At 47.2% G+C, this 27,134-nt stretch overlaps 2 protein-coding genes across 6 annotated transcripts in view; one reads left to right on the forward strand and one right to left on the reverse strand.

Moving 5' to 3' along the window:
- LOC119173619 (tectonic-like complex member MKS1) overlaps nt 1-27,134 on the forward strand; it is a 105,874-nt gene that overhangs the window by 8,287 nt on the left and 70,453 nt on the right. The gene's annotated exons all lie outside the window — the stretch shown is intronic.
- Nucleotides 14,177-26,936, reverse strand: LOC119173629 (uncharacterized). 2 transcript variants are annotated; one of them, XR_012894283.1, is made up of 2 exons: nt 26,821-26,936; nt 14,177-14,428 (listed from the first exon to the last, which is right to left on the reverse strand). XR_012894283.1 is itself a non-coding variant. In XM_075889781.1 (2 exons), exon 1 carries the CDS (start codon nt 18,837-18,839, stop codon nt 16,317-16,319), a length of 2,523 nt encoding a protein of 840 aa, XP_075745896.1. In that variant the 5' UTR covers nt 18,840-19,820; the 3' UTR covers nt 14,177-14,428; nt 15,263-16,316. The 2 variants fall into 2 exon arrangements, 1 of the variants encoding a protein (XP_075745896.1); XM_075889781.1 differs by lacking the exon at nt 26,821-26,936 and adding an exon at nt 15,263-19,820.

The following is a 27,134-nucleotide window of genomic DNA, read 5'->3' on the forward strand; positions in this document are numbered from 1 at the left end:
TCTTGAGGGATAGTGGCAATCTACCTGTCATAATTTGAGAGTGCTTGCCGAATGTGCTTCACCCCATCCTTATTCTTCTAGTTACTTCAATCTCGTGGTTCGGCTCTGCGGTTATTACCTGCCCTAAGTAGACATAGTATTTTACAACTTCAAGTGCACTATTACCTATCTCGAAGCGCTGCTCTTTGCCGAGGTTGTTGTACATTACTTTCGTTTTCTGCAGATTAATTTTAAGACCCACTTTTCTGCTCTCCTTGTCTAACTCCGTAATCATGAGTTGCAATTCGTCCCCCGAGTTACTCAGCAATGCAATGTCATCGGCGAAGCGCAGGTTACTAAGGTATTCTCCATTGACTCTTATCCCTAACTGTTCCCATTCTAGGCTTCTGAAAACCTCCTGTAAGCACGCGGTAAATAGCATTGGGAAATTGTGTCCCCCTGCCTTACACCCTTCTTGATTGGTATTCTGTTGCTTTCTTTATGAAGCACTATGGTAGCAGTTGATCCCCTGTAGATTTCTTCCAGAATGTTTATATATACTTCATCTACGCCCTGATTCCTACGCTTTTTCATCACCTGTATACAAAACCATCATCACCTATAGTGTTCTTCGTCTTCATCGTTATTGGATAAGGCTCTCGATTCGGTTCTGTGCCTCGGAGGCGGCTGTTTCTGGCCACGTCTTCCAGAGGCTAATAAGGGCGTGTAAAGGACTTCGTCGCAATATTATTATCTGGGGCTTTACGTCCCAAAACCGCGATATGGTTGTGAGACACCATGTAGTGGAGGGCTCCGGAAATTTCGACCACCTGGGGTTCTTTAACGTGCGCCCAAATCTGAGCACACGAGCCTACAACATTTCCGCCTACATCGGAAATGCAGCCGCCGCAGTCGGGAATCGAACCCGCGACCTGCGGGTCAGCAGCCGAGTACCTTAGCCACTAGACCGCCGTGGCGGGGCCCGTGACCTTCAAGTCAGCAGCCGAACACCTTATCTGTTTCACCACGGTGGTTTGAGTTCCCACAAGGAAGGGTGGAAGCGAAAGAACATGGAAGAGAAGCTCGTTTTCATATGCTGCTCACTGCCGTTATAGTAGAGACAATTCCACCGGACTTACGTCACGAAAATGTGGTGGCGCTGTCTTGGTAGGCAAAATACGCTCTGCCTACCGCAGTTTCGGCTGCGTTTTCAATTGTGCATGTGGGGTTCTCGGTCAAGCTATGAGAACGAAAAAAAAAAAAAAAAACAAACGGTGAGCCGATGAGCTGCGTCGCGGTTGAATGTGAGTCGCGTTTCACAACTTATATTTGTTTGTAGGCGCACATCGCAGCCCTCAGCGCTTATGGCGGAAGTTACGTGCGGACGTCGCTATAATCTCATCCCTGATTTCGACGTCGGCCTACCTGTGTTTACAAACATGGAATGGGTCTATAGGGTTTTATGAAGGAATCCGGACAACTGGTATCGCAAGAAGGAAAGCCTCCGAGATCAAGAGGCGTATTGCGACTCTTGATCTTGGAGGCTTATCTATCTTAACGTGGAGACTCTCCCGCCATAAGATGGACGCATGCGCCAGCGTATCGCGAGAATATGCAGATTGTGAGCACGTAACATCGAAAAGTGATACACCGCCGTACAGCACGTCGTTTCTTAGGTGTCGTAGTAGGCTACATTGTACACTGACGTTCTATTGAATGAATAAGGTTTAGAAATACGTTGTAAAAACTCACTGTGCGTATATGTCGCTGGAAAATAAAAGATCGTCGTTTTTATCGAAACTATTGTTTCTGGCTGACAACTGTAATCAGGATCTTCGCAGTATTTTTCGCACGACGCTCTTGGTTTTAACCCTAACAATAGCGACGAAGAGCTGTCACCAGGTGCTAAACAGTTCGTACCATGTTCTGACGATTATGTTTGGTCTACACAACTATATGGCTGTCTTCTTGGGGAGCTACGGGACGGCTCTATGCTCTCCCATTGTAGAGTACCTAGTGCTCTAAATCGTTACCCACTTATTCTTAACACACGATGTCTCTTTCAATGTAGTGACGTTGGTCATAGATCTGTCGAAGTATATGTGCCAATTACTGGAATGTTATGAAACATTTGTTTATTGTACACAGTGTAAATAAACTTTTTCTAAACAGGCGCTGCCTACGGGACTTCTCGGCCTCTTAACTGCCCAAGGGACGGCTGATGCTCTCCCATAGTAGAGCACCTCGTGCTCTAAATCGTTGACAACTTTTTTCCATACAGGCGGTGACTATTGTGACTGTTGGCCTGTTAGCTACCCATGAAACGGCTTTCAGCTCTCCCATAGTAGAGTATACTAAGTACTCAAAATCGTTACCCACTTTTTCTAAGCACACACACGGCTTCAGAGGAGGAGCATTCGGACTCGGCGGATCTCCTGGCTTTTAGCGGGACGGCCCCAGTGCTCCCCCATAGTTGAGTACGAAGTACTCGAAATCGTTGAACATTTTTTTCCTATACGCATCGTAACCCTGAAAACCAGGGGTCCATAGCAGGGAGGGCTTTAAGCGCCCCCATAGTAGAGTACTAAGTACTCTAAATCGTTTACCACCTTTTCTAAACACACATCAAGTGTGAGACCAAAGGACGGCTTTATGCCCTCCCATAGTAGATCATAGAGTTCATAGAGATCATAGACACTCTACTCTATGAGTAGAGTGCCTATAGATAAACATTCTTACATAAAGTGCAGACACTCCCATAGTGCCCTGCGGCCTAGCTACTGCGCTGCTTTCAGCGCCACGAGTGGTTTGTCAGACTCGATAATGTCTTCAGCATAAAAAAAAACAGAATTTTTCCTTTTCGACGCTGGGATGTGAAACTGTACCCTCATGCTCCGAAAGCGGGTGTCTTTACCACTAGACTACTCACCCATTTTTTTCATGGTATTTAATAAAGTTTTGTGCAATAAAGACAAATCTAGCGAACAAAAGTACAATCAAATCGCGAAAATAAGCGCTCAAGCGTTACTCATAAACACTCAATGGCTAACACAGCGTGAGTTCCTCACACGGACAGTTCTTCACATCGTGTTATGCAAACAAACAGGGGTGAGGTCAAACAGTTCTCTAAGACAGAGTACAAGTCTGGTCTAAAGTCTAGCTTGTCATAAATGTTTTTGAGGTGGATCGCCAATCGAATGAAGCGTGTGCTTGAAGAAGTGGTGGGCTCTGCATTGCGGTCTTGCATTCGTGTCTTCCACAAGCTGTGCATACCCATGAGGAAAAACATCATGTGGTACTTCATCAAGCGCTGCTGGTATAAGATAACGTACCTTGTGAGAATTAACGACAAAACGTTTTTTTAGTGCTCGCTGAAGGACATCCCAAAACAGTATGGCATATTTGCAGCTATAAAAGCAATGTTCATTCGTTTCCGGCACATCACATAGACGGCAGTTTACAGATGGAATGAAAATACCCTTTCTTTTTAACCATGTGTTTACCGCCTATGTTTAGGAGTGGAGTTTATAGAAGAATGTTTTTGAATTCGGTGGAATGTACATTTTGCGCATTCGCTTCAACACATCGTGGCCTGGAAGATTGGAGTACAGTGAACGGTACAATGGAGGTGGGAAGAGTGTACCCAGTAGGTCCTTGTACAGCACCTTGCGCGATACTGTGTACAGGTATTCTACAGAAAAGCGAGCTTTAAGGAACTGAACTGCGAGGTAAACTTCCTGCATGAATCCCCACAAGCATGGGCGTTCGGGGAAGTTTGATGAAACAATTAAATCTGGTAAGTAATCAACAAGTGTAACCTGCAAGAAGGAACTCAATGCAGAAAATGCGCTTAGAGCAATTGCTGACGTGCTTTACAGAACCGTGTAACTTCACAGGCCTAACCTTCAGAAACTGTCTACGCACAGACCTATCGCACGCCTAAAGTTTCTATATCAAATATATTACAAAACATTAAACATAGATCCAATTTTGTGCTTGCTTCCCAGCCCGAGTGCCACCACGTACCAGTCATCCGTGCGTTATCTTACCATCACGACACTTAATGTGTTCAAGTTTTCCTTTCTGTCTCGTACGATTATTGACTGGAACAAGCTATAGATGCCACTGTATTTGTTAACATTGAGTCATCTGAAGATTTGCAGCGTCGTTTGCAATTGATTTGTACATATTAATAATATTGTGTATTGTGCATTCCCACCCCCGTAACCCCGTAACATTTAAAAATAAGTAAATAAATTGTTCCATGGTAGGGTGTAACGTATACTGCAAAGCTGTCACTTTTTTGGTAAACACAGAAGTCCGACGCAATCGCCGCATGCGCTCAGTCGTTAAGGAACGTTTTTATGTGACGTTGTGTCTAGTGCACCGCACTGTCATATCATACAAAAACACAACTTCGCAATTCAGGGATAGTTAACTGCTATAGTAGCTGCATATAACTTGCACGTGACCGCGCTGTGTTTACGTCCGTGCGGAGGATTGCTTGGCGTAGCGCGCGTGTTTTAATCGTTTGCTTATGCCGAAGGAGAATCGTTCAGAACATTGCCCGTCATTATTCGACGAACTTGGAGGACCATCGCAGACCGGATACAAATAAAGGTCACTCTTCCCTGCGGGTAATCGGCGCAAGCCGTTGTTGATAGTCTGCTGCCGACGGATAACCAAGTCATCATTATAAATTGCCTGGTATTACGGATAACTTACGTTTAACTGCACCGAATGGAGGCCCGGAAGGCGCTGGATTCACACAAATTATTTTATGCGCCAATGGGGAATTAGGATCAAGTGTGGGACGTAAGGAACCTTGCGTCACTAAAACTGCAGCCCGCAGTAAAGCAGTATTGGCTGCAGGGAACTATCTCATCCTCCGTGCATGCTGAGTCGAGTCCAGTAATGGGCGAAACATCTTCGCCGAGAGTCACCTACAGCAGCGCTCTTCGCCGCCCGCATTTTACGGCGCTCCAGCCGCGCACATATATCGACAAAAACTCACCTCGCGCATTAAGCAACGAGCACTTATCAACTCTGCGGTAATACACTGCGGCGAGAAGGTGGGAGGTCTGGAAGCATGACTTGCCTGTAATGAAGTGACGCTCGCATACACGAACGTTGTTCAGCTGTCTTCATGTACTTCCTGTTTATGCGTGCAAGCGAATGCCGTCTAGACGTTACAATCGGCGCCTGCACCTAAATGGAAGCGGCGTACTCTGTTCTTTGAACAGAGCGCCGAAGGGCTGTCTGCCGACCCGACGGCAGTTCCAAGCGCGTGCATTGTCCACCCGAGCCAAGTGTGTGAGGTGCCGTGAGGTCCGACGTCGCAAGGTGACCGACGAGACGACTGTCGTGTCATCATTCTTGGCACTTCGAGGAGGCGGAGCTTTTGATGGTCACGATTGTGCGTGTGTGTGACCGTGTGACTCATCGCCCTGCGGCCGCCAAGGAAGGCGAGATCGTCACAATGTAGGATGACATCTTCGTATATATAGATAGATGTTCGCCTTGTGGCGAGAAATGCTCGCTTGTAAATACTGTAGAATAAACCTCTGTACACTTTTCCTCATCAGTCTCTTCATGCTCGGCGTGTTCCTCCCGAGTCCCTCGGTGCGCCATCCTTGGTGCCACAAGTGCATGGTGAGCGCGGTGGATACACCCCATCCGAGGATGTTGACCTGGGGCGGCCCGTATTAGCATCATATGTGTGTGAATAGAACGAACCGTCCCAACGCGGAGCGATTCCCTCATCCAGGAATGTCGGGAAATGGGACACTTTTATTATCGGTAGCGAAATGCTCGCCATGTATACAATGTAAATATTGTGTTGTTATTATTGCATATCGTATGCGGACTTCTAACGCTTGGGGACTTGAACCCCACGTGCTGTATGTTAGATACCTCTAAAGGATGCATGAGGAGTAGCCGGCGCCTAATTTGTGCGCCAACATCTCTTCACATCACGTCAACAACAACAACAACAACCACAACAACAACAACAACAACAACAACAACAACAACAACAACAACAACAACAACAACAACAACAACAACAACAACAACAATAATAATAATAATAATAATAATAATAATAATAATGGTAAAATCTCGGTTACATTTTATCCAGCCTCTTCATGCTGCCTCTGATTCTTCCTCCCGAGTCTCCAGTACTTACGAAGGCCGGTCACAACAGGTCGCGGTGGATGATCACATTTGGCAAACGGTACATAACCGCGTCTGGTCTTTTGTATTTTTTTAAAGACGATAGTATTTCCTTTGAACGCAGAAACTTTGGTCTGCCTTTCTGTCTGTCACGCTATTCAGCCACCGGGCCAAAGTATAAGCACTTGCGGAATGCCCAGCCATCTTGAACTGGGCTGCGTTCGTACTCGTGAACACTGTCGATCAAAAAGCAAATATCGCGCGTATCTGAGGCGCAAAATGAATACGTAAGTATTCGGTGGCGTGTTCCTTTATTAGCATATACACGGATGCGTAATTGTCGAGACCGTAATGTTTCTCATGCTCACTTCCCGTATCAGTTCTCTTTCAGTTTTATAAGATAGAGTATTTTACGGGTGGGCTAGGATGCCACCGTTTTGGCCTGTTAACGTTTGCGTTTTGTACCTTCAACAACTAAATGAACAGTGTTACGGCGGACGAGTGCGCACGAAAGCGAGCGGCGATATAGATTGGTGCGTAAGACGTCTCGGGACGTTATTAATTCACGTCGCGATATACGAGAACAAGTATACATCAGTTTAACATATCTTTGGCAAAATGGTCTATAAAAAGCTATGCGCTGTGCGCGCTGATTGACTTGTGGGGTTTAACGTCCCAAAACCACCATATGATTATGAGAGACGCCGTAGTGGAGGGCTTCGGAAATTTAGACCACCTGGGGTTCTTTAACGTGCACCCAAATCTGAGCTCACGGGCCTACAACATTTCCGCCTCCATCGGAAAGGCAGCCGCCGCAGCCGGGATTCGAACCCGCGACCTGCGGGTCAGCAGCCGAGTACCTTGGCCACTAGACCACCGCGGCGGGGCTGCTGTGCGCGTCGGCGCGTGAGTTTGCGCGTGGGTTCTGAATGTGCCAGGACTCGAGCAAGAGGAGCCTCCTTCCCAGATTTCTCTTTGTGCATATCTATAGAACACAAGTGCCGTCGAAGTCGGATCTCATGGTCGTGCTTCTCATAGTGCTCTGCGAGAGCGCCGCATTGCATTTCCGTCTTCCTGACGTCGTTCTTATGTTGGCGCATTTTTTTCTGGAAAACACCTGTGTAGCTGGCCGGACACTCGGAGCACGGCACCTTGTAGACTATGCCTTGGTGTTGCCCCGTGGAAGGCCGATCCTTTGGCCACGGTATAGCAAGTGGGTGAGCGTCGACGTAGGCTTGTGAATGAATGTGATCTTCCTTTTTCGAGAATCCTGGAGGGCTCTTCACTGATGCCCGGCCCATACGGGGTGACGATGCGTTGGGCTCACTTTTTAAATTTTATTGCGGCTGGTGCGGTGGCCAGGGAGAGCGGGCGGTCACTTAGTGTGTCTTTTGCAAGTATACGGTGGTCGCCCTCTCGATACATGCATGGTGCGAGACCCGGCGAATGAACGCTTCCGTGCCATCCAATCTTCCGTGGCTCGGCACTGATCTTCTCTCTTTCTCCCCTCTTCCGACCTGCAGATTGTTGCTCGTTAATGGAGCCCCAAAGCTGCCGAAGCTTTATGGGCAGTCGGACGCCCCAATGTGAACTCCAAATACCGGCCGGTGTGCGTCGGCTACCTGTACACCGAGCACATGGGCCTCAAGCATCTTCGCCTTCTTTGAAAGTTGTCTAACACCTATACAATCATTCTGTTAGTGAAAACAGTTCCGCTCCTCTGCTAAACGAATTAAGCGCGCGTCACCGCTGGCGTCCGTACCGTCGCTGTGGTCAACGTCCTCTCCCGGCGAGTATAGTTAAGGAAGAAGGAGGAACTAGACGATTGCTGCAAACAGTCTTTCCCGCGTGTGTCACCACCACTTATATACAAGCTATACTAAACCTGCGTTACATTTTACCACAAAGGCCAACGAAGTGAGGTTGGAATTCCGGAGAACAAGAAACTTTTTAGGGTCCTTAGGGTGTGGGTCTGTCCTTCCTCCGTTGTTGTCGTACGTAGCCACCGGTGGCACATACCCGCTCTAGAGCGAACATGTGCCACAGGAGAGAGAGAGAATAAACATTTATTAATAACAAATGCACACTGAGCCTTCTTTGGGTGGGGCCCTCAGTCCAGGGCTCCATTGCCTTGCGCGACCCTGCGAGCCCGCTGGACCAGCTGCTGCTGTTCCTGCCGGCGTAAGCCACAGGAGATGCGAGATGGGAGATGGGGGTACTTGGAGTGTTCACTAGATGAACGCTCGGACGGACGGACGGACGCTCGGAGCGGGTATGTGCCACAGGGGATGCGAGTTGCGAGATGGTGGTCACTAGGTGGACGCGCGAACGGGCGGACAGACAGACTAGAAGATAGAAGGACAGATGGACGCACGGACGGGCGCACGGATGGTCACGCGGACAGACGGACGGTTAGCACTGACGAGATGACGGACGCTTCGCCCACTCATCATCATTCACTCCGCGGAATGCTGTGATTTTTTTTTTCCAGAGAAAGGGATAACGTTCCTATTTGTTACTATCCATGGCATTCACAGGATTCACTCTTGCGGCGAAACTATGACATACAAAGTGACGCTGTTTGTGTTTAGAACAAATGTTCGACGATTTCGAGTACGATATACTCTACTACGAGAGAGCAATATGGTGTCCCCGTTTCACGAAGTCTTATATAATAGTAAGCAACGTTGTTTGTGTGTTTATAAAGAAAATGCTTAACGATTTAGAGCTCTTCGTACTCTACCATGGAAGAGCAGACAGCCATCCCTATAGTCCCGCTTTCATCGTGCATACGTGTATCAATGTACGCTGTTGTTATATTTAGAAAAGGTGGTTAACGATTTAGGGTACGTGGTACTCTACAACGGGGGAGCATAAAGCCGTTCATGATTGACTAATGTGTGTTTAGAAAAAGTAGTTAACGATTTAGAGCACCAGGTGCTATGGGAGAGCTGTGTGTCGTCCCTGAATTCAAGATCTGATACGTGTGTTTAAAAAAATGTTTAACGATTTCGAGTACTTCGTACTCAACTATGGGAGAGCACTGAGCCGTCCCGTTAAAAACCTTGGATCGGAATGATGTGTGTTTAGAAAAAGTGGGTAACGATTTAGAGTACTACAGATACTCTACTATGGGAGAGCTTAAAGCCGTCCCGTGTGCCGAATAGTGAATGAGGTTACCACTGTGTAGACGTCCGTGATTTCATGCGTACTCAGAAATTACACTATATATGTGTACAATAGTCGTCGTGCTTGCGCCAGTTTGCGTTCGGTTTCGTAAGCATTTGTAGCTTCAGAGATGATACCCTCTGCAGCATAAAGCGCTACCCATAAAACCCCTTGTACGCTCTCAATGTCCTTTAAGCTGACGTAACTAAACGCAAATTCTTACGCACGCATCTTTTAAACGTGGTAATCGAGAAATATAAAGATATAACCCAGAAAACGCTTCAATAGGTTGCACCTAGTAGTAAACATCGGGATCAGAGGTTTCAGCTTGTCTGGTTGCCCACCTGTACGGAGTTGTATACAGCACACGTGGAGCGTGGTGCCGAACCGTCACGGCTCCTTCGCTTCGCACCAACGTGTTTTTGTTCTGACTAGAGAGAGAGAGAGAGAGAGAGAACTTAGTGACATTTTCCATGCTGTGAGGCGGCTCTGAAGTTCGTCGTCGTACAGCTGACAGCTCAGCCTTGATCTTTCGTTGTGCTGTCTTCTTTTCTGGCTCAATTTGTTGTGTATGTGTAGCTTACGACGCGCAAAACAAAACAAACAAAAAAACGCCTTGCTGGCGCTGTGTTCTTTCCATTATTTTAATGTGCTTCTATTTTCCGTTTTGCTTTGTTTATCCTGGACACGGGTTTCTAGTTTCTTCGTTTATTTCTCTATACTTCGTTTAATTGACGCGTCGGAAGTTCAGCCAGAAAATAACACGACCGAAAGAAAACACAAAGTAGACAGAGAGAAAGAGAACAAAACCGACGATAACAGCAGCTTGCAGAAGGCGGAAGCCTGAATTGCGTCAGCTGCCGAAACGTCAATGGAGATCGTTGACTCCTTCCCCGCGGGGAGAATTCTCGATAAATATTCAGAGACAATGGAATGTCAAAGCGGCGAAGCGAAAAATGTCAGTCCCTTGTTATGATTCTGCGCCGCGCGGACGAGTCCACACGCTGCTACCTGTGAGGGGGGAGCGGGGTAGACGCACGTGGAAAAAGCTTTTAATTCTTTGTATCACTTTAAAGTTCCATTCGATTCACTTGCCGAACGATATTTATGGCATACTGAAAGCGGCAGAGAAACGGCACGTGCGTCACAGCGTGATCGTGGCATTGGTTAATCTGACAGGAAAAAAATAACCCATTAAGCGAGCATACATCATACGGCGCGATATTATGCCCGCGTTAGAACAGCTGTCTAATGGAACACAACAAGGACTTTGGAATGCCTTTGTATCACGAAGTCGATCTGAGCACGTCGACGCATGAATGCGTTATGGTAATTCCGCGTAGAAGACGGTTATGGTTATGCCTTATGAAGCGATAAAGTCGCCTTTTGAGAAGCGTCCTTTTGCTGCGATTGTATTATTGTACATATTCAGAAAACGGGAGTTCTTTAAGTGAACGTCAGCTTGCGTTTTTGTGGCATTGCTTTGTGCTCTCTATTTATTTTTATCTTCTAATGGCTTGTACTTATCTCACTTGGGGGCAGAAATGGGGGCGTAAACATGGAGGACTACAAAGAAACTCCAGCAAAAAAAAAGAAAACGAAAAAACAGCTCTCACTCCATTGGAACATGGGGCGTACTTTTCTTTTTTTTTCCGTTTGGTCCCGCTCAACCCCCCCCCCCCCCCTTCCTGTACCTCCTATGTAACGAAAGGTTATTAGACGGTATGCCGCGATATTCAACCAGCATGACCAGCTGAAGGTACCCACGGTCCAGTATATGAATAATAATATGCGGAGTCTTCCCAAAACCACGATATGACCACGAGGGACGCCGTGGTGGTGGGCTCCGGTATTTTGAACCATCTGATGTTCTTTATAACGTGCACTGACAGTGGGCGTTCCTGCGTTACCAACGCACTGGAATATCTACACCGGTTGAATGCAGTCAAACATGGTGTATACATTTATGCGTCAATGTGTTTGCGAGAAGAGGTATGTACGTTTTAAACTACCACCGGTCACTGGCGGATATAGCAGGGATTCTCAAACATTTCCCCACCACGGCTGGCTCATTACGAAGCGTGCACAAAAACACCCGCGTTTACTAATGTTTACAAGCATAATTATAATACACGCCGGGGGTCAAGATTGAGCCACAGCACCCCGCTACACTGCGACTCGTATTCACACGTTGGCGCGCAAAGCCAGAAAATTCAGCTAGCGTAAGAGGTAGAGAGTGAAAGACGGAAGAGCGGGACATAAGCGACGCCTCTCTCGGAACCCCGTCGATACATTTTGCTCAGCTGCGCACGCCTGCCGCGACTGTTACGCTTGTGCGCACAAGCGGTTGAGAAATGTGACCTTCGTGACTTACTGTACTGACTCATCGGTGTAGGTCGGTGCCTACGTCGGTGCCATCTGCTTTTCTTCATTGCGACAGTCTGAAGTTTTTGTTCTTGTTGACCTTCTCTTGTGTCCGATATTAATTGCGCTTCTTCTTCTTCCTTCCTGTTCATTTCTCTATTTCTTTATGTCTGCGTGCAAGCGTGTGGCTGAATGTATAGTTACGCTCCTACAGACTGTGCTCTCGCATAGGACGAATTCCTTTCTAACGATGACGCATTCGCACCCAGTAATTGATCGCAATCACTCGCGAAGGTCGACTGCGAATTCTTTGTCCGTTGAGAGCGAAAGCGAATGTATCCGGATTCGACGCACGTACTTGAAATGCGAAGCGGAGATCGATCGTAAAGCGATAAAATTTAAACGCTATACCGTATAACGCTGGTATAAGGTTACGCAACGCTTTTTGAAGATAAATCGTCGACGGCGACTGGCTGAGGAAATTGATGAGACGCGGCGAGTGAATGGTCTCGGGGGTTTACGTGTCAAAACCACAATTGGATATTTCATAGTGTATACCGCAGATATGACCCTATACGAAAAGCGCTCACAAAACAACAGCCCCCACCACCCCGACAGCTCCGCCTCGAGTGCACCCGCCTCTTGTGCTCAAGCCTACTATCTCTGCGTCCTGTGCTTCGCGCGGTCGGAGACTTTTATTTTATGCCAGTTTCCGAGCTCCGTTCCGGCTAACGCGAGACAGGTGCAGCAGCCGGCCGCGGCTTTCTTCGAAAGCCGCAAGAATCAGCGAACAATGCTTACACTTCGAACAACAGAGCAAGCTTTTGTGTTTGTGAAAGGCACGGACATCGACTTGCTTGTCTGAAGGTCGCATATCTGTAGGCGTGTGCATGCCCGTTCGTTATTTATTAGATGCATAGGTGAATTATAATATAATAAGCACGATGTTATTACGAGGGCCGTGCCGCAGTTCGGTGGCATTTCGCTTCCAGAGAAATGAGACCGCCGTGACCGGGATCCAAACCGCGACCTTGGAGTCATTAGCCGAGCACCTTACGCACTGACCGCCCCGCCGCGGTAGTCTAGTGGCTAAGGTACTCGGCTGCTGACCCGCAGGGCGCGGGCTCGAATCCCGGCTGCGGCGGCTGCATTTCCGATGGAGGCGGAAATGTTGTAGGCCCGTGTGCTCGGATTTGGGTGCACGTTAAAGAACCCCAGGTGGTCTAAATTTCCGGAGCCCTCCACTACGGCGTCTCTCATAATCATATAGTGGTTTTGGGACGTTAAACCCCACATATCAATCAATTACGCACTGATCCACCGTGGTGGACGCACATACGTGAAGCTTAGTATACCGATGCTAAAGCTGTCAATTTCTATACCGAGTAACGGGTTTGCAGTCGTCGCCAGTGCACTATGACTTTACGTCATCATTACGCCACTGCGTCGTCATTGTTATCGAGGAGAAAAGGAAGCGAAACTAACTTCAAGGCAACTTATTCGATAATTATTGTATTAATTTTATTTCTTTAGAAAAAAGAAAGACAATTTTTATTTCATTTTTTCTTGTCATCCGAAGCATTGTTTACGAAAGGTGCCTGCCTGCTAACAATACGGTTCGACGAAAGACGCGCGCTTCAAGTGCGAAAAGTGGCCCTTTAATTCCCAGGATATTAGAAGTGAAAAAAAATTCAGTATGGCCGTCTTGGGTTAACGTGTGAAAAACATGAAAGGTGGCAAAGCACACGAAATGGGTTCAAAGACAAACGTTGACGTTCGAGGAAGCGGGGTCGACTCCCGCGAGCTTATATTGAGGGGCACGTTACGGAAACGCAGGTGGCCCTACTTAATGCGCACTAAAATCCACTTATATCGTGTCTCATAATCACATGGTAGACTTAAGGCATCGAGACTTATAGCGTCGACTGCCGTTCTTTTCTCTCTGCATATGGGGCGTCTTTCCTGCTTGACATTACGCCTGTGTGTAGAAGCTGACCTAAAAAGTGGGATGATGATGCTTGCTTATAATAATAATAATAATAATAATAATAATAATAATAATAATAATAATAATAATAATAATAATAATAATAATAATAATAATAATAATAATAATAATAATAATAATATCATTTTAATACTTTATTATTATTATTATTATTATTATTATTATTATTATTATTATTATTATTATTATTATTATTATTATTATTAATTTGAAATTATTGCCCAGGAGCGAAGCGTGCCTATGTGGCAAGATGGCATAGGCACGGCTTCACTCATAAGCAATGATTTCTACTCCAGCAATTTTTTTTTAAACCTCCTCGGTTCGATACGAGGAACCTTATTTAAAGGTTTTGAAATAAGAGCGCTCTACTTATATAGACACGGACAGAAATACGGGGACAAGAACTGGTCCCTGTCTTTCTGTCCGTGTCTCTAAGTAGTGCACTCCTATTGCAAAACCATCATGTCACAGCAACTCGCCCAATCAACCATATTGACAAATTTATTCAAAGACCCGGAGAAGTACCACCTCCTAGGGCGACACTGCGTGCCACTCCCACGTGGGGACCCAGTTAGCCTAACCGCCGCATCGCAGGCTCTCTGGACAGCCCAAAGTTGACGCTGATATTCCGAACTCCTGAGGGCCGAGCTCCATTTCTGCTCTGTGACGTAACGAGCGGCACCGCCAAAGCATGTGTTCCCCCGCTGCTGCGAGGGCGCTGCGAACTGAAGTCACCTGGGAATAGACAGGGCACGAAAGCGAGGTTTGGATAAGAATTAGTTGGTAGCATCCTAAGGGTCATCGACATGTGGTTTCGTGAGCTTTTTGGCGGAATTAATACTCTTCTTCCCGATAGAAGTGCTTTGTGAGTTCATTATATTATATACTATATTATGCCTAACAAAGCAAAAACAAGCCCTTGTAATTTCCACTTCTTTGTATAAAAAAAGATGAAGTGCTTTCCTTTATGAAGCATCATTTCATAGACATTTGTACGGAGGTGCATATACTTGGTGACTGTATTTTTTTTTGTTCTGTTACTGTTATTAGTGTCGCTGTTATGTTGCATTTATTTGTATATTTGAACTGTATACGTTCTCATTTTTCTTTTTTATCTGTAAGCCCCCCTATACCCTATGCTCTAACGAGAGCCTGTAAGGTATGTTAAATAAATAAATAAATAAAAAACGGAGTATATAAAGGCTGATGAACGCGGACGACACAGCAATGAATTTTCTGGGGGGTGTTGAGAAACGGCGGACCGATCCCGCCGAAGCCACCACTGTTGCGAAAGACGGCGACGCCGACGCGGTCCCGGAGGCGCCACTGCTTTCAACTCCGCCGGGAAGGTCACCAGCCGTTTGGTAGCGTATGTTTATCAGCTCGCGACTGCTTCTGCGCAGAGCTGATAAGACGAGCGGACGAGACGACGGTGAGTTAAACAAGGTTTATGTACAGCATATATACAGAGGCTTTACAATTTCGGCACTGGGGCCGACAGAGACTCGAAGAGCCGAGCTCTTCTCTCTAACACATAGTTCAGCCTTTCGCCTAAGACCGCTGACTCACACACATGTCGGCACTCCGACACGGGGACGCCTCTCACATAGGACCGCCGATCGCGACGCGCCGCAGGGCTTCTTTTATTTGCACCGGGTCCAACCAAAGTGTCCAATCAGAAGCGCCGCGGGTCGTCCGAGCAGATTCCGCCAATGGGGGGTCGCCGCGCCATGCGTCAGACCACCAGGCACGAGAACGCTGGCTCGCTGTCACGTGCGCCGATGACTCAATGCACGTGGGCGAGAGAGGCGCCGCGCGTGTTCACGCCGTTGAGATGTTCGCGTCGGGCAGACGGCGGGCTGGCCTTGACCCAGATTGCCTTTTTCAGAGGCACGGTCGTTTGACGAGGACTCGCTGGCATAACAGCACCCCCGCCGCCAGACAATGCACCGGAAAGACGAGCTGCTTCCACGGGGCTCGGATGTCAGGTGCGCTCGTTCGCCTGGTCCCTCCAGGTTCGCCTCCAGGGCCATGGGGAGACTACAGCTCCAGACTGTTCCGGGAACACATCCCATTTTGACGACGGATCCCAGCCCCACTGGCTTGTCGCCACAACTTGCTGACCAGCTTCACTCGTCTCTTCTGACCATCTTCGGGTTCAGCACTTGTCGATGGTTCTGCAACTTGCTAAGAACGGTTCGACAACAGACAACACACGACACAAGCAAGTGCCCTCGGTCACCCGACAGAACACCAGACAAAGTATAGTACAACATATACCTATCTACGTGTCTATCGGAATTTTGTTCCCTCTACATCAAGAGGCACATGTGGGACAAAAGACCCCTAAAATGACAACTCAATTTTTTTTTTTCACGTACAACAACGTAACGGATTAGAATACCACATAAAGTTGGCCCCTTGAGATCACTCTGAACGAGAGCGCTCAGCCCAGGTCGTGATGAGGTCAAAATTTTGCCCCGAATCGCCAGCCAGAAACCGAAAGGTTGAGAAGTTACTAGCTGGAACGCACTGCTCAATGCACCTGCATTAGCGTTTACCTTTCCCTTTTTTTTTTCTTTAGCGAACGTCAAAGTTGCGCTGTGGAGCAACATGCTCCACCTCAGTAACCGGCCACTTTTAGGCGACGATACCTATGCGGCACCAAGAGCGGCTCACACTTGCGACGTTGCACAGGGGAACAACGATACGGCTTGCTACTGATTGACTCCTCACCGCTTAGCTCGATATCGTGTTCGATCACCCTCATGTTTCCGGGGCAGTCCGAAAACACGTCTTCAAACTCGGAACCAATCTTTCTCAGGTCCTCTTTCTCAGGTCCTCCTTCACTTAAGCTAGGCTCTAGGTTTATCTGCTCCCGGATTACTTTCGATCCCCCTTCGATTACCTCACTAGAACTCAAACTTTCTGCTTCCTCTTCCTCTGAAGCATTCAACAACAGATTTACGATCGCTTGATGTTGAACGTATGGTTTCATCAAGTTGTAAATTTTGTCCGGCCGCCTTCCTAATTTCACTTCATAATTTGTATCGCAAGGCTTCGATAATACTTTGACGGGCCCTTCCCAATCAACCTCAAGCTTGTTCCTTTTGGGTGGCTGCAGCCGCATTACCTGATTATCAACTTCAAAAGCGCGCTTCTTCCCCGATTTCTCGTAGTGCTCCTTCGACAGCACTTTTGCCGCGTTTTTCTGGCTTTCCACGAGCGCTTCAATTTGGCTTTCCACTAGCGCTTCAATCGAGAGATCCTCACTCTGCCCTCGAATGAGCGTCTCTCGATCAACTCTCGGCAGCTCGCTCCAACTTTCCGCTACAGGCGAGAGCGTTGCATCCCTCTCGCTCTGACTCAAAGGCGCCACGTCGTCTCCCCCAGAGCATACCGCGCCGGCCGCTCCCGCGACGGGCCGCTCGCGTGACTGCTCACATGACTCATGCGGAAAATTTCCTTTTTGGGGTTCCGTCGACCCGCCGACAAGGTCACTTGAGAGTTCACCGCATGGAACCAAGTCAAGCTTCCGCGAAAGCTTTCGCGCTTGCGATCGCGTGGGAGCCATGCACGCTAAGTTGGGGAAGAACGATTTGCCCTGCTCTTTGAGAAGCTGCTCCGAGTTGTTGGAGAAAAGATAAGAAAAACGACCATTCAGCGCAGCAGACACAGCCGCTTCGGTGCAAAGCTTACCGAACGGGCCTTCAATGACAACGGTGGCGATTGGTAAGCGAACACTCTGCTCCTCGGCGACCTGCCTGATCCACGCGCATTCTCCTGTGAAGTCATCCGGAGACACCAATGAAGGATGGACAACGTCCATGGTTGCCGCTGAGTCTCTAAGTGCTCGGCACGTTTTCTCATTGACCCTAATTTCTTGGAGATACGGCTCCAGCAACCGCATGTTTTTTTCTGATTCTCGGATCGTTGCGAAGGCAAACTTTTCCTGACAGTTTCTCGCGATGTGCCCTTCCTTTTTACAGTTGTAGCAGATTAGCGGCTTCCGTTTGTTTTCCGATTCAAATGCCTGTGTGGTAGAAACCTCACTCGATTTCTCCGCTTCTGCTTGCCCTTCCCCTACACTGTCCTTAGTAAGAGATGGGTCCTTTTTGAAATTACGGTGCGGAACGGGTTTCCGTTGATCAGGTTTCCTTGAAAAGCCCTCTTTTCTCTCATCTTTTTCAACGCGCACTGCCCTGCTATGCAACTTTCGGCGAGTATAATACTCCTCAGCTAACTCAGCTGCCTTATTTAACTGTACTTCCCCAAGTCTGTCCTGCAGCCAAAGTTTAACATCCTCCTCGATGCAGCGGTAGAATTGCTCCAATGCAACGCATTCCACCACTTTATCGCGGTCGTCATAAACACCTTCGCCCTTGAGCCATTCAATTAAATCGGCTTTAAGACGAAACGCGAAGTCAACGTGTGACTCATTCCCCTTTTCAGCATACCGGAACCTTTGCCTGAAAGCCTCGGGTGACAACTTATAACGTCTCAAGAGCACTTCTTTAACCTCGTCATAGCTCTCGAACGCTTCCCTAGACAAGCAAGTTATCGCGTCGGACACTTCGCCGGGAAGAAGAGCTAGCAGGTTCCGCGCCCAAAGAGGCCGCTCCAAAGCGTTTCGCTCACAGACGTGTTCAAACTTGACGAGATACTTCGCCATGTCCTCGCCTACTACGAACGGTGGCAGTTGGTCCCGAATTCTAAAACCGCTGACCTGAATCGTCGGAGAAGCTACGCTAGGCGCCTGCGAACACTGTAGGATTGCCAATTCTATTCGTTTCATCTCGAGGCGCTCCTGTCTCTCGGCCTCCTCGCGACGTTCGCGCCTTTCAGCTTCTTCACGTTCGCGAGCTTCGCGCCTTTCAGCTTCTTCACGTTCGCGAGCTTCTCGCCTTTCTTCACGTTCGCGAGCTTCTCGCCTTTCAGCCTCCTCACGTTCGCGAGCTTCTACTTCTCGCCTTTCAGCCTCCTCACGGCGTGCTTTAATATCCACCCAGGCCTCATCGACTTCCTCAGCCGACACTCCCTCATCCTTCATGATATCAAGGATCGCTTGCTTTCGTTTCGCACGGCCCAAAGTAATGCCGAGTTCCTCACAAATTTCGATGAGTTCCTTCACTTTAAGGTTCTCCATCGTTCACACTAGCCTCTTGCTGTTTGCCCCTGTTAAGAATCTACTTGCCGTACCCACTATAAGCCTACTAGCAAGACGCGCAAGCAATTTTTCACACTCCCGTGTTTACCCCCTCCGCATTAACTTTGGTTTCAAAGCGCTTCGACTTGGCTTGAATCGATCAAAGCTCACTTCAATGCTTCACACAGCCCTTCTCTAAACTACTACAACCTGAGCTAGAGTAGTCTGGTGAACTGAGGGGAAAACATCAGGCACTCACCGCATCGATGTCGCTGACGCCGGCCGATCCCGCAGCTGCCAACCACTGTTGAGAAACGGCGGACCGATCCCGCCGAAGCCACCACTGTTGCGAAAGACGGCGACGCCGACGCGGTCCCGGAGGCGCCACTGCTTTCAACTCCGCCGGGAAGGTCACCAGCCGTTTGGTAGCGTATGTTTATCAGCTCGCGACTGCTTCTGCGCAGAGCTGATAAGACGAGCGGACGAGACGACGGTGAGTTAAACAAGGTTTATGTACAGCATATATACAGAGGCTTTACAATTTCGGCACTGGGGCCGACAGAGACTCGAAGAGCCGAGCTCTTCTCTCTAACACATAGTTCAGCCTTTCGCCTAAGACCGCTGACTCACACACATGTCGGCACTCCGACACGGGGACGCCTCTCACATAGGACCGCCGATCGCGACGCGCCGCAGGGCTTCTTTTATTTGCACCGGGTCCAACCAAAGTGTCCAATCAGAAGCGCCGCGGGTCGTCCGAGCAGATTCCGCCAATGGGGGGTCGCCGCGCCATGCGTCAGACCACCAGGCACGAGAACGCTGGCTCGCTGTCACGTGCGCCGATGACTCAATGCACGTGGGCGAGAGAGGCGCCGCGCGTGTTCACGCCGTTGAGATGTTCGCGTCGGGCAGACGGCGGGCTGGCCTTGACCCAGATTGCCTTTTTCAGAGGCACGGTCGTTTGACGAGGACTCGCTGGCATAACAGGGGTCAGCCGTATTTACCCATGCCCAAAGAGGGGTCTATAGCTGTACCGAGGCAGCCTTTCGGCGTTGAAAGGTGAATATTCGCGCGGCTACCGGTTTGTTTGAAACACGCAGTTGTTTTTTTCTGAAATTCACCAGTTGTGAAGACAACCTCCGAAACGCCAGCCGAACGTCAAGTGTACAGCCAGTAAACTTCATGCACATTTTAATCTGCACACGCTTTTATTTGATTTCTCATGGCTTCCGACCATTCGTGTACCTTTCCAGCGTGCAAGTATGTGCACAGAACTCGCGGATTAAAATGAGAAACTGTTCGGCTTAGTATACTGTGACACACACACACAAAAAAAAACGTCTATTATACCTTCTCAATTGCCTCAGCGTTTTACCTCGATCACTGAAATTTGAACTCAGATCGATAGCTCAGACAACTATGCGCAGCTGCACTGCTAGCATAGTGACGACCGGTCTGTTATTTGTCATTAATTGCCCTTCATTTATTGCCCTTCACAAAATTATATAGCCTTTCCACAGAAGAGTACAAACACCTATTACGAGCGTCTGCATTTTTCAGCTGAAGAACACGCAATGACTCGACCCCATTACGTACTTATACGTGACATAGAGCAGCTGTTTTGCCGCTGTAGACTGTGGTAGTGCTCAAGAAGAGCGCCTTCTGCGTCGTGGCGTGCCTGTTTATTCGTTCGCCAGCTGCGGCGCGACTCGTTCATGAACCGAGGAGCCTGTCTCGCGTGTCGCGCCTTATATGCATGCATACGCAACGGCGTCCATGTGCAACGTGCACGTTGGTCCGCCGCTTTTCTGAGAATTGCAATTTGGCCCGAGGGCTTTTGTGAACGCGAGACGACGATATTATCGATGGGAGACCAGAATGCTTCTCCATTTCATCCCACTCTTTTTTTTCTCTCTCTCTCTCTGTTTTGTCCTTTCTCATTGTTGCTTTCTACGGCAAATCAGAGTTGTGCGAGTTCCCGCAAAGTGGGGGAAGTATCGCGAAAGTTCCAATTACAGAGCATAGCTTTATTGGAGGCATCGCGAGCAAACATAACCAGAAAAGCACACATGCGCCCACAGCCAAATAACTGCATAGCGAGACACGACTTCACTAACAAACACTTATCGAGATATTCAGCTTCTGCCTTCCAAAGCTTCAACGAGTTATAGACGCACATGCCCCCTTCGATTCCTGATATGATACACATCTAGCAGCTCCCTTGGAATCTTATCTTACCAGTAGCTTATCCCGGCAACAGCGGCTGCGTTTTAGGTTCACAGACGCCTTACATTCACAGACACTTCTCCAGCTTGGCCGCGGCGGTATCGTCCTTTCCCCTGGAGAGGAGGGTGATAGTCGCTTTCTTCGCTGTAGCTCTGGCTGTTATCAAGAAACACAGACCAGTACTCTAGTCAAAGGCGAAAGTTAATGTAGTAGTAGTAGTAGTAGTAGTAGTAGTAGTAGTAGCTGTAATAATAATAATAATAATAATAATAATAATAATAATAATAATAATAATAATAATAATAATAATAATAATAATATTAATAATAATAATAATAATAATAATAATAATAATCCGGGATTTTACGTCCCAAACACCACTATATGATTATAAGAGACGTTGTAGTGGAGGGCTCCGGAAATTTCGACCACCTGGTGCACTTCAACGTGCGCTGACACGGGCCTCTACCGTTTCGCCTAATTCGAAACGCAACCGCCGAGACGGGAATCGAACCCGCGACCTCCGAATCAGCATTCGAGCCCTGCAGCCACAGTCCCACCGTGGCGTACAATGTATGCACACACCTACTAAACACACGTTCCCTCGACCGGCAATCAATGTGCAGATGCAACGCGGCCGGCGTCGACAGCAGCTGCAAATTGCTCGGCAGCGGAAGAAATCAACTCGCAGGGTTTCGCGTGAAGCGAACAAGCGCCGATTTGCAGAAAGGTGTCAACGAACCGTCGACCTCAACGAAGCCTGTCACTCCTAAGCAGGGCGCGCGTGTCGCTGCAGGGCTCCGACAACAATGAGAACGTCCTTCTTGTGTCACTTCACTCCTGCGGCTTTCTCGGTTCAAAACAACGCGTGTGCGTAGTCGACCGTACTTGGCTGACCTTCTCAGGTTGTCGCCCTCGCCTTCGTTGATTTATTGTTCACTCTTTGTTATGATTCGCACGGTGGCTGCTAGGGAAGGTAAAATGCGCGATAAGTAAGAAAGTAAAAAAAGTAAGAACCACTTGTAGGGAAGCTTTTATTTCTTTCTTTGTCTTTTTTTTTTTTCAGGACGCAAATGTTCCGACATTCCTACTGCTTCTCGTTGTCCCTGATCCGGCTTAATTACTAAATGTCATCGATAACATACATACATACATACATACATACATACATACATACATACATACATACATACATACATACATACATACATACATACATACATACATACATACATACATGCATGCATACATACATACATACATACATACATACATACATACATACATACATACATGCATGCATGCATACATACATACATACATACATACATACATACATACATACATATACTGACATATATATACACATATACATGCGTACATACACACATACATATACATACATATCATGCATACACATACATACATATACACAAATACATACACACATACATATACATACCTATACACATACATACATACACATACATATACATACGTATACACATACATACACACATACACATACATACGTATACACATACATACATACATACATACATACACTCACATACATACATACATACATACATACATACATACATACATACATACATACATACATACATACATACATACATACATACATACATACATACATACATACATATGCGGGTGTTCAGCACATGCGTGCGCTTGATGCGTGCCTTATGGATTTTCCCCACGGCGTCGGTAAGTGTATACGCGAGGTCACCGATCTATGTCCGAAAATTTGCGTGAATATAGTAGATTAATTACACAGCCGAAAGAAAATGCCAGTCCTGCGCGGAAGGCGCAGCAAAATCACAGCGAAAGCTATACAAGAGTGGCCTTTCGAGCCTTTTCAAAACTCTGATTTGGTAACTACCGCAAGTCCATTTGCTTGATAGCCACTAGGGTATTAATAATAAACTTTGCGTAGGAGGCTGGCATTCGCTATGCTATTTTTCGCCATTCTTCTGACAAGCGTTGTATCCGCTAAACACTTGCAAAGAAATTTGCGCCAATCGCCCATGCAGTTGCCGACGACGATGAGGAATTACGACTGAAGTGGGTATGTGCCACAGTTAATAGGGGAACAAGAACAAGCTTTTGTAATGGGTTGGAGCATTGGACGGCCCACTCGTTGAAAACACAGCGAGCCTTATATGAATCTGGACTCGACCTGCACTTGCTTCACGTATATATATATATATATATATATATATATATATATATATATATATATATATATATATATATATATATATATATATATATATATATATATATATATATATATATATATATATATATATATATATATATATATAGGGAAGGCCGCTGTGGTAGCTCAGTGGTTAGAGCATCGAACGCGTTATTCGAAGGTCGTAGGTTCGATTCCTGCTCACGGCTGGTTATTTTTTCATCCACTTTTCTTTCTTCTTATTTACATTCCATTGGTTCTAATAACTTCCCCTGTACATTCCTTGGCATTACTGTCTGTTAGATCTCATTAACATTGTGTCAAAACACGGAAAAACGCGCCCATAGGTATACACTTCTTTCCCTTGTGTATATATATATATATATATATATATAACGACTGCCACAAAACAAGCACTTTTATAAAACTACATAAATGACGACAACGCCGCTGCCTCAAGACGGTGTGCCATGTGCAACCAATTAGGCACGCCGAAGCTAAATTAGGAAAGAATCGATGATCGAACAAGTGGCCGCTGAAAAACACACAAGCCATGCCTGTGCATATGCGAATGAACATAACAAAAGACAATGTGAAAAGGGCGCCGAAACAAAGTGCTTACAAACGATTGCAAAGAGACATCGGTTAGAAGAACGAGTGCATAGTAAGTATATCTATAACGTGGTTGCTTGGGTGATTTGGTACGACATGATTCACATAAAAAACAGCGCCAATAACGAGGGACAAGAAAAGAAGGAGATAGACAGCGGCACTGACTTACAATAAGATTTATTTGTTGTAATCGAGAATAAATCTTGTTGTAAGTCAGCGCCGCCGTCGTCTGTCTCCTTTTCTTGTCCCTCGTTATTGGCGCTGTTTTTATGTGAATCATGCATAGTAAGAGTGCGTGTGTATAGAGATATAGAGAGTGCTGTTGTTCTCAAGTCCTTTATCCTCCATTTCATTGTGTGTTCTGTTTTTCTCTTACTAGAGTTGGGAAGGGTTGACTGGCTGCTGCATCGGCTCGCACCTCCAAGTTTAACACGAATGTTTCTTGTTGCAGCGCACGCATCTATCTATCTATCTATCTATCTATCTATCTATCTATCTATCTATCTATCTATCTATCTATCTATCTATCTATCTATCTATCTATCTGTCTGTCTGTCTGTCTGTCTGTCTGTCTGTCTGTCTGTCTGTCTGTCTGTCTGTCTGTCTGTCTGTCTGTCACGGGCTGACAGATAGACAGATATTAGTGACGCGCATGAATGGATTAACGAGATTCCCACTGTCCCTATCTACTATCTAGCGAAACCACAGCCAAGGGAAACGGGCTTGGCAAAATCAGCGGGGAAAGAAGACCCTGTTGAGCTTGACTCTAGTCTGACTCTGTGAAGAGAGTCAGATTAGGACTCCGGAAATTTAGACCACCTGGAGTTCTTTAACGTGCACCCGAATCTGAGCACACGGTCCCACAGCATTTCCGGCTCCATCGGAAACGCAGCCGCCGCAGCCGGGATTCGATCCCGCGACGTTCGGGTCAGCAGCCGAGTGCCTTAGCCACTAGACCACCGCGGCGGGGCTTTTGAAGGAAAGAAGTAATTAAAGGGCTCGTTTTTCTTCGCTAGGCCAGATAATTAAGAGAAGTAACTGAATATGATGTCGAAGAACGTATGGGGGAGGTTATTACAGTATAGTAACTGTAATGTAAATGTAAAGAATGAAATGTGGATAAAAAAATAACTTGCCACGGGCAGAGATTGAACCTGCGACCTCCGAATAACGCGTCCAACGCTCTACCAACATACCCTGCTTTGGCAGTCATCCCTCCATTCACATTATCAGCGTTTTGGCGTATATATTGGCATATAAACCTAAGTCTTGCACTGCGTCGCGGCCCGTACGAACAGCTTGTTTTCGAAATTCGATGCCTTCTCCACACTTCACTCGAGAAAGGGCATCATGTGACGCTTCAATGGCTGCCAAGTCATTGCGGCATCATAGGGAACGAACATGCCGATACTGCCGCGCGGGCAGCCCTTGAAAAAAGACGAGAAGAAGCCATACCACTTTCGAGGACTGATGCTGCCAGTAATCTTCGACGACTTGCGCGTGAAATCACGTTTTCACTATGGTGCCCACTAAGCATCGATACGAATCGTCAACACCACCTGTCCTCTTTGATGGCTCTCCGCATGCCCACTGGACTCGACCGAAGAGAAGCCACCCTACTTCATCACTTATGGCTAGGAGTGGCATTTACAAAATCTTACTCCTTTGTCATAGGAATGGCCGACAACGCTCTCTGCGATGCCTGTCATTGCGAAGAGACGCTACACCACATCCTGTGTGACTGTCCATTGTATGAAATCCAGAGACAGTCACTGGCGTCTGCTTTTGCGCGCATCGACAACAGCCAAATGTCTGTGGACACTATTCTGTCAAGTGCCTGAGAGAAGACACTGCAACAGAAGGCGACGAAAGCTCTGTTGAAATTCCTACGCGACACCGACTTGAACAAGCGACTGTAACAGCAATGTCACACACCGCGAAAGACAAGACTGGACTATGACTGAGTGTGCGCGCATGTGCTGCCGAATGTGCTATTTCTATCTTCCCTCTCTGCTCTCTTTCATCTCCCCCATCCCTCTCCCATGCGCAGGGTAGCAAACCGGCTGCCTATAGGCTGGTTAACCTCCTTGCCTTTCTTTTCCCTCTATTTTCCTTCCTTTCCTTTCCTAAGTTAGTGGCGACTAACGCCTGTACAATTGCTGTCGCAAAAGCAGGAGTAGAAGTTTGACTCATGAAGAGGGAAAGTGTATACATCCGAAAGGCAGAAGGCCGGTGGTTCGAAATTTACGCAAGACTTCGATAGACGTAATAAAACCGGGCGAGAAGCGGACACAAGTGCAAGCGACTCGTTGTCGAGCCTCTGTTTCAAAAGTGACGTCAGCAGGCATCGTTATCACTAATATCATCGTCAGCTCCAGGCAAACCCGGTATATTGCGCAAACATTATTGCGTATACCAGAATAGCGGACAAACCAGGAAGAAAATCGGCTTACTCGGGAACACTCGGTTTGTTCGTGCTCGGCAAAACTAGAAAAAAGATAACAACAAATGAGCAAACAAGAAGAAACTGTGAAAACGAAACTTGGCAAAGCCAAAGCGCAACTTCCGTCTGTCGGCAGCACTTGCTCTGGCTAGAGAAGTGTTCATCAGCTAAGTCTTTTCTGGAAAAAGGAAAAAGGGCGGTTGGCGTTCCTTGGCGCAAATCCTACTGGACATGACAGGGTGTGGATTACGGACCCCGGATTTACGAGAGATTCGGGTCCCCTTACATGGCCTCCGAAGTTCAAGACTAGAATAGATGTTTGTGCAGTTTTCGAGTGCACCTTTACTCTATCGCGTGTACTGATGTAAAGAACGCTCGACAAAGATCTACAGATAAAAAAGAAGGAAGGTTGATTGCTACGACCATAAAGGGGACATGCAACACTTCTACAAGCAAAAATCGAATAGCTTCATTACCGAAGTCTGTTACTTCAAGAATTGACCGCCGAAAAAAAAATTAGGATCCTTCGAGTACAAACGGAGCTACAGAAATTGGTTGCACGCTGTGGTTGCTTTTTCTCTTCTCTCTTCCCGACGAGCGTGCTGAAGCTATATAAGCAAGGAGGTTTGGCACGGTGTAATGAACTCACGTCGTGCGTGCGTCATCACTTTGAGCCCTGTTTGTTTTCTTGAACGAGCGGCTTGCTTTCAGTGCGATCGCCCGCACTAGCACGTAGCGGCCTCCCGCGGCGGTCAAGGTAACTATAGAGCTCACGATGCTCAAGTCAGCG

This window comes from Rhipicephalus microplus, chromosome 3 (assembly GCF_043290135.1).
Source record: "Rhipicephalus microplus isolate Deutch F79 chromosome 3, USDA_Rmic, whole genome shotgun sequence".
Lineage (NCBI taxonomy): Eukaryota > Metazoa > Arthropoda > Arachnida > Ixodida > Ixodidae > Rhipicephalus > Rhipicephalus microplus.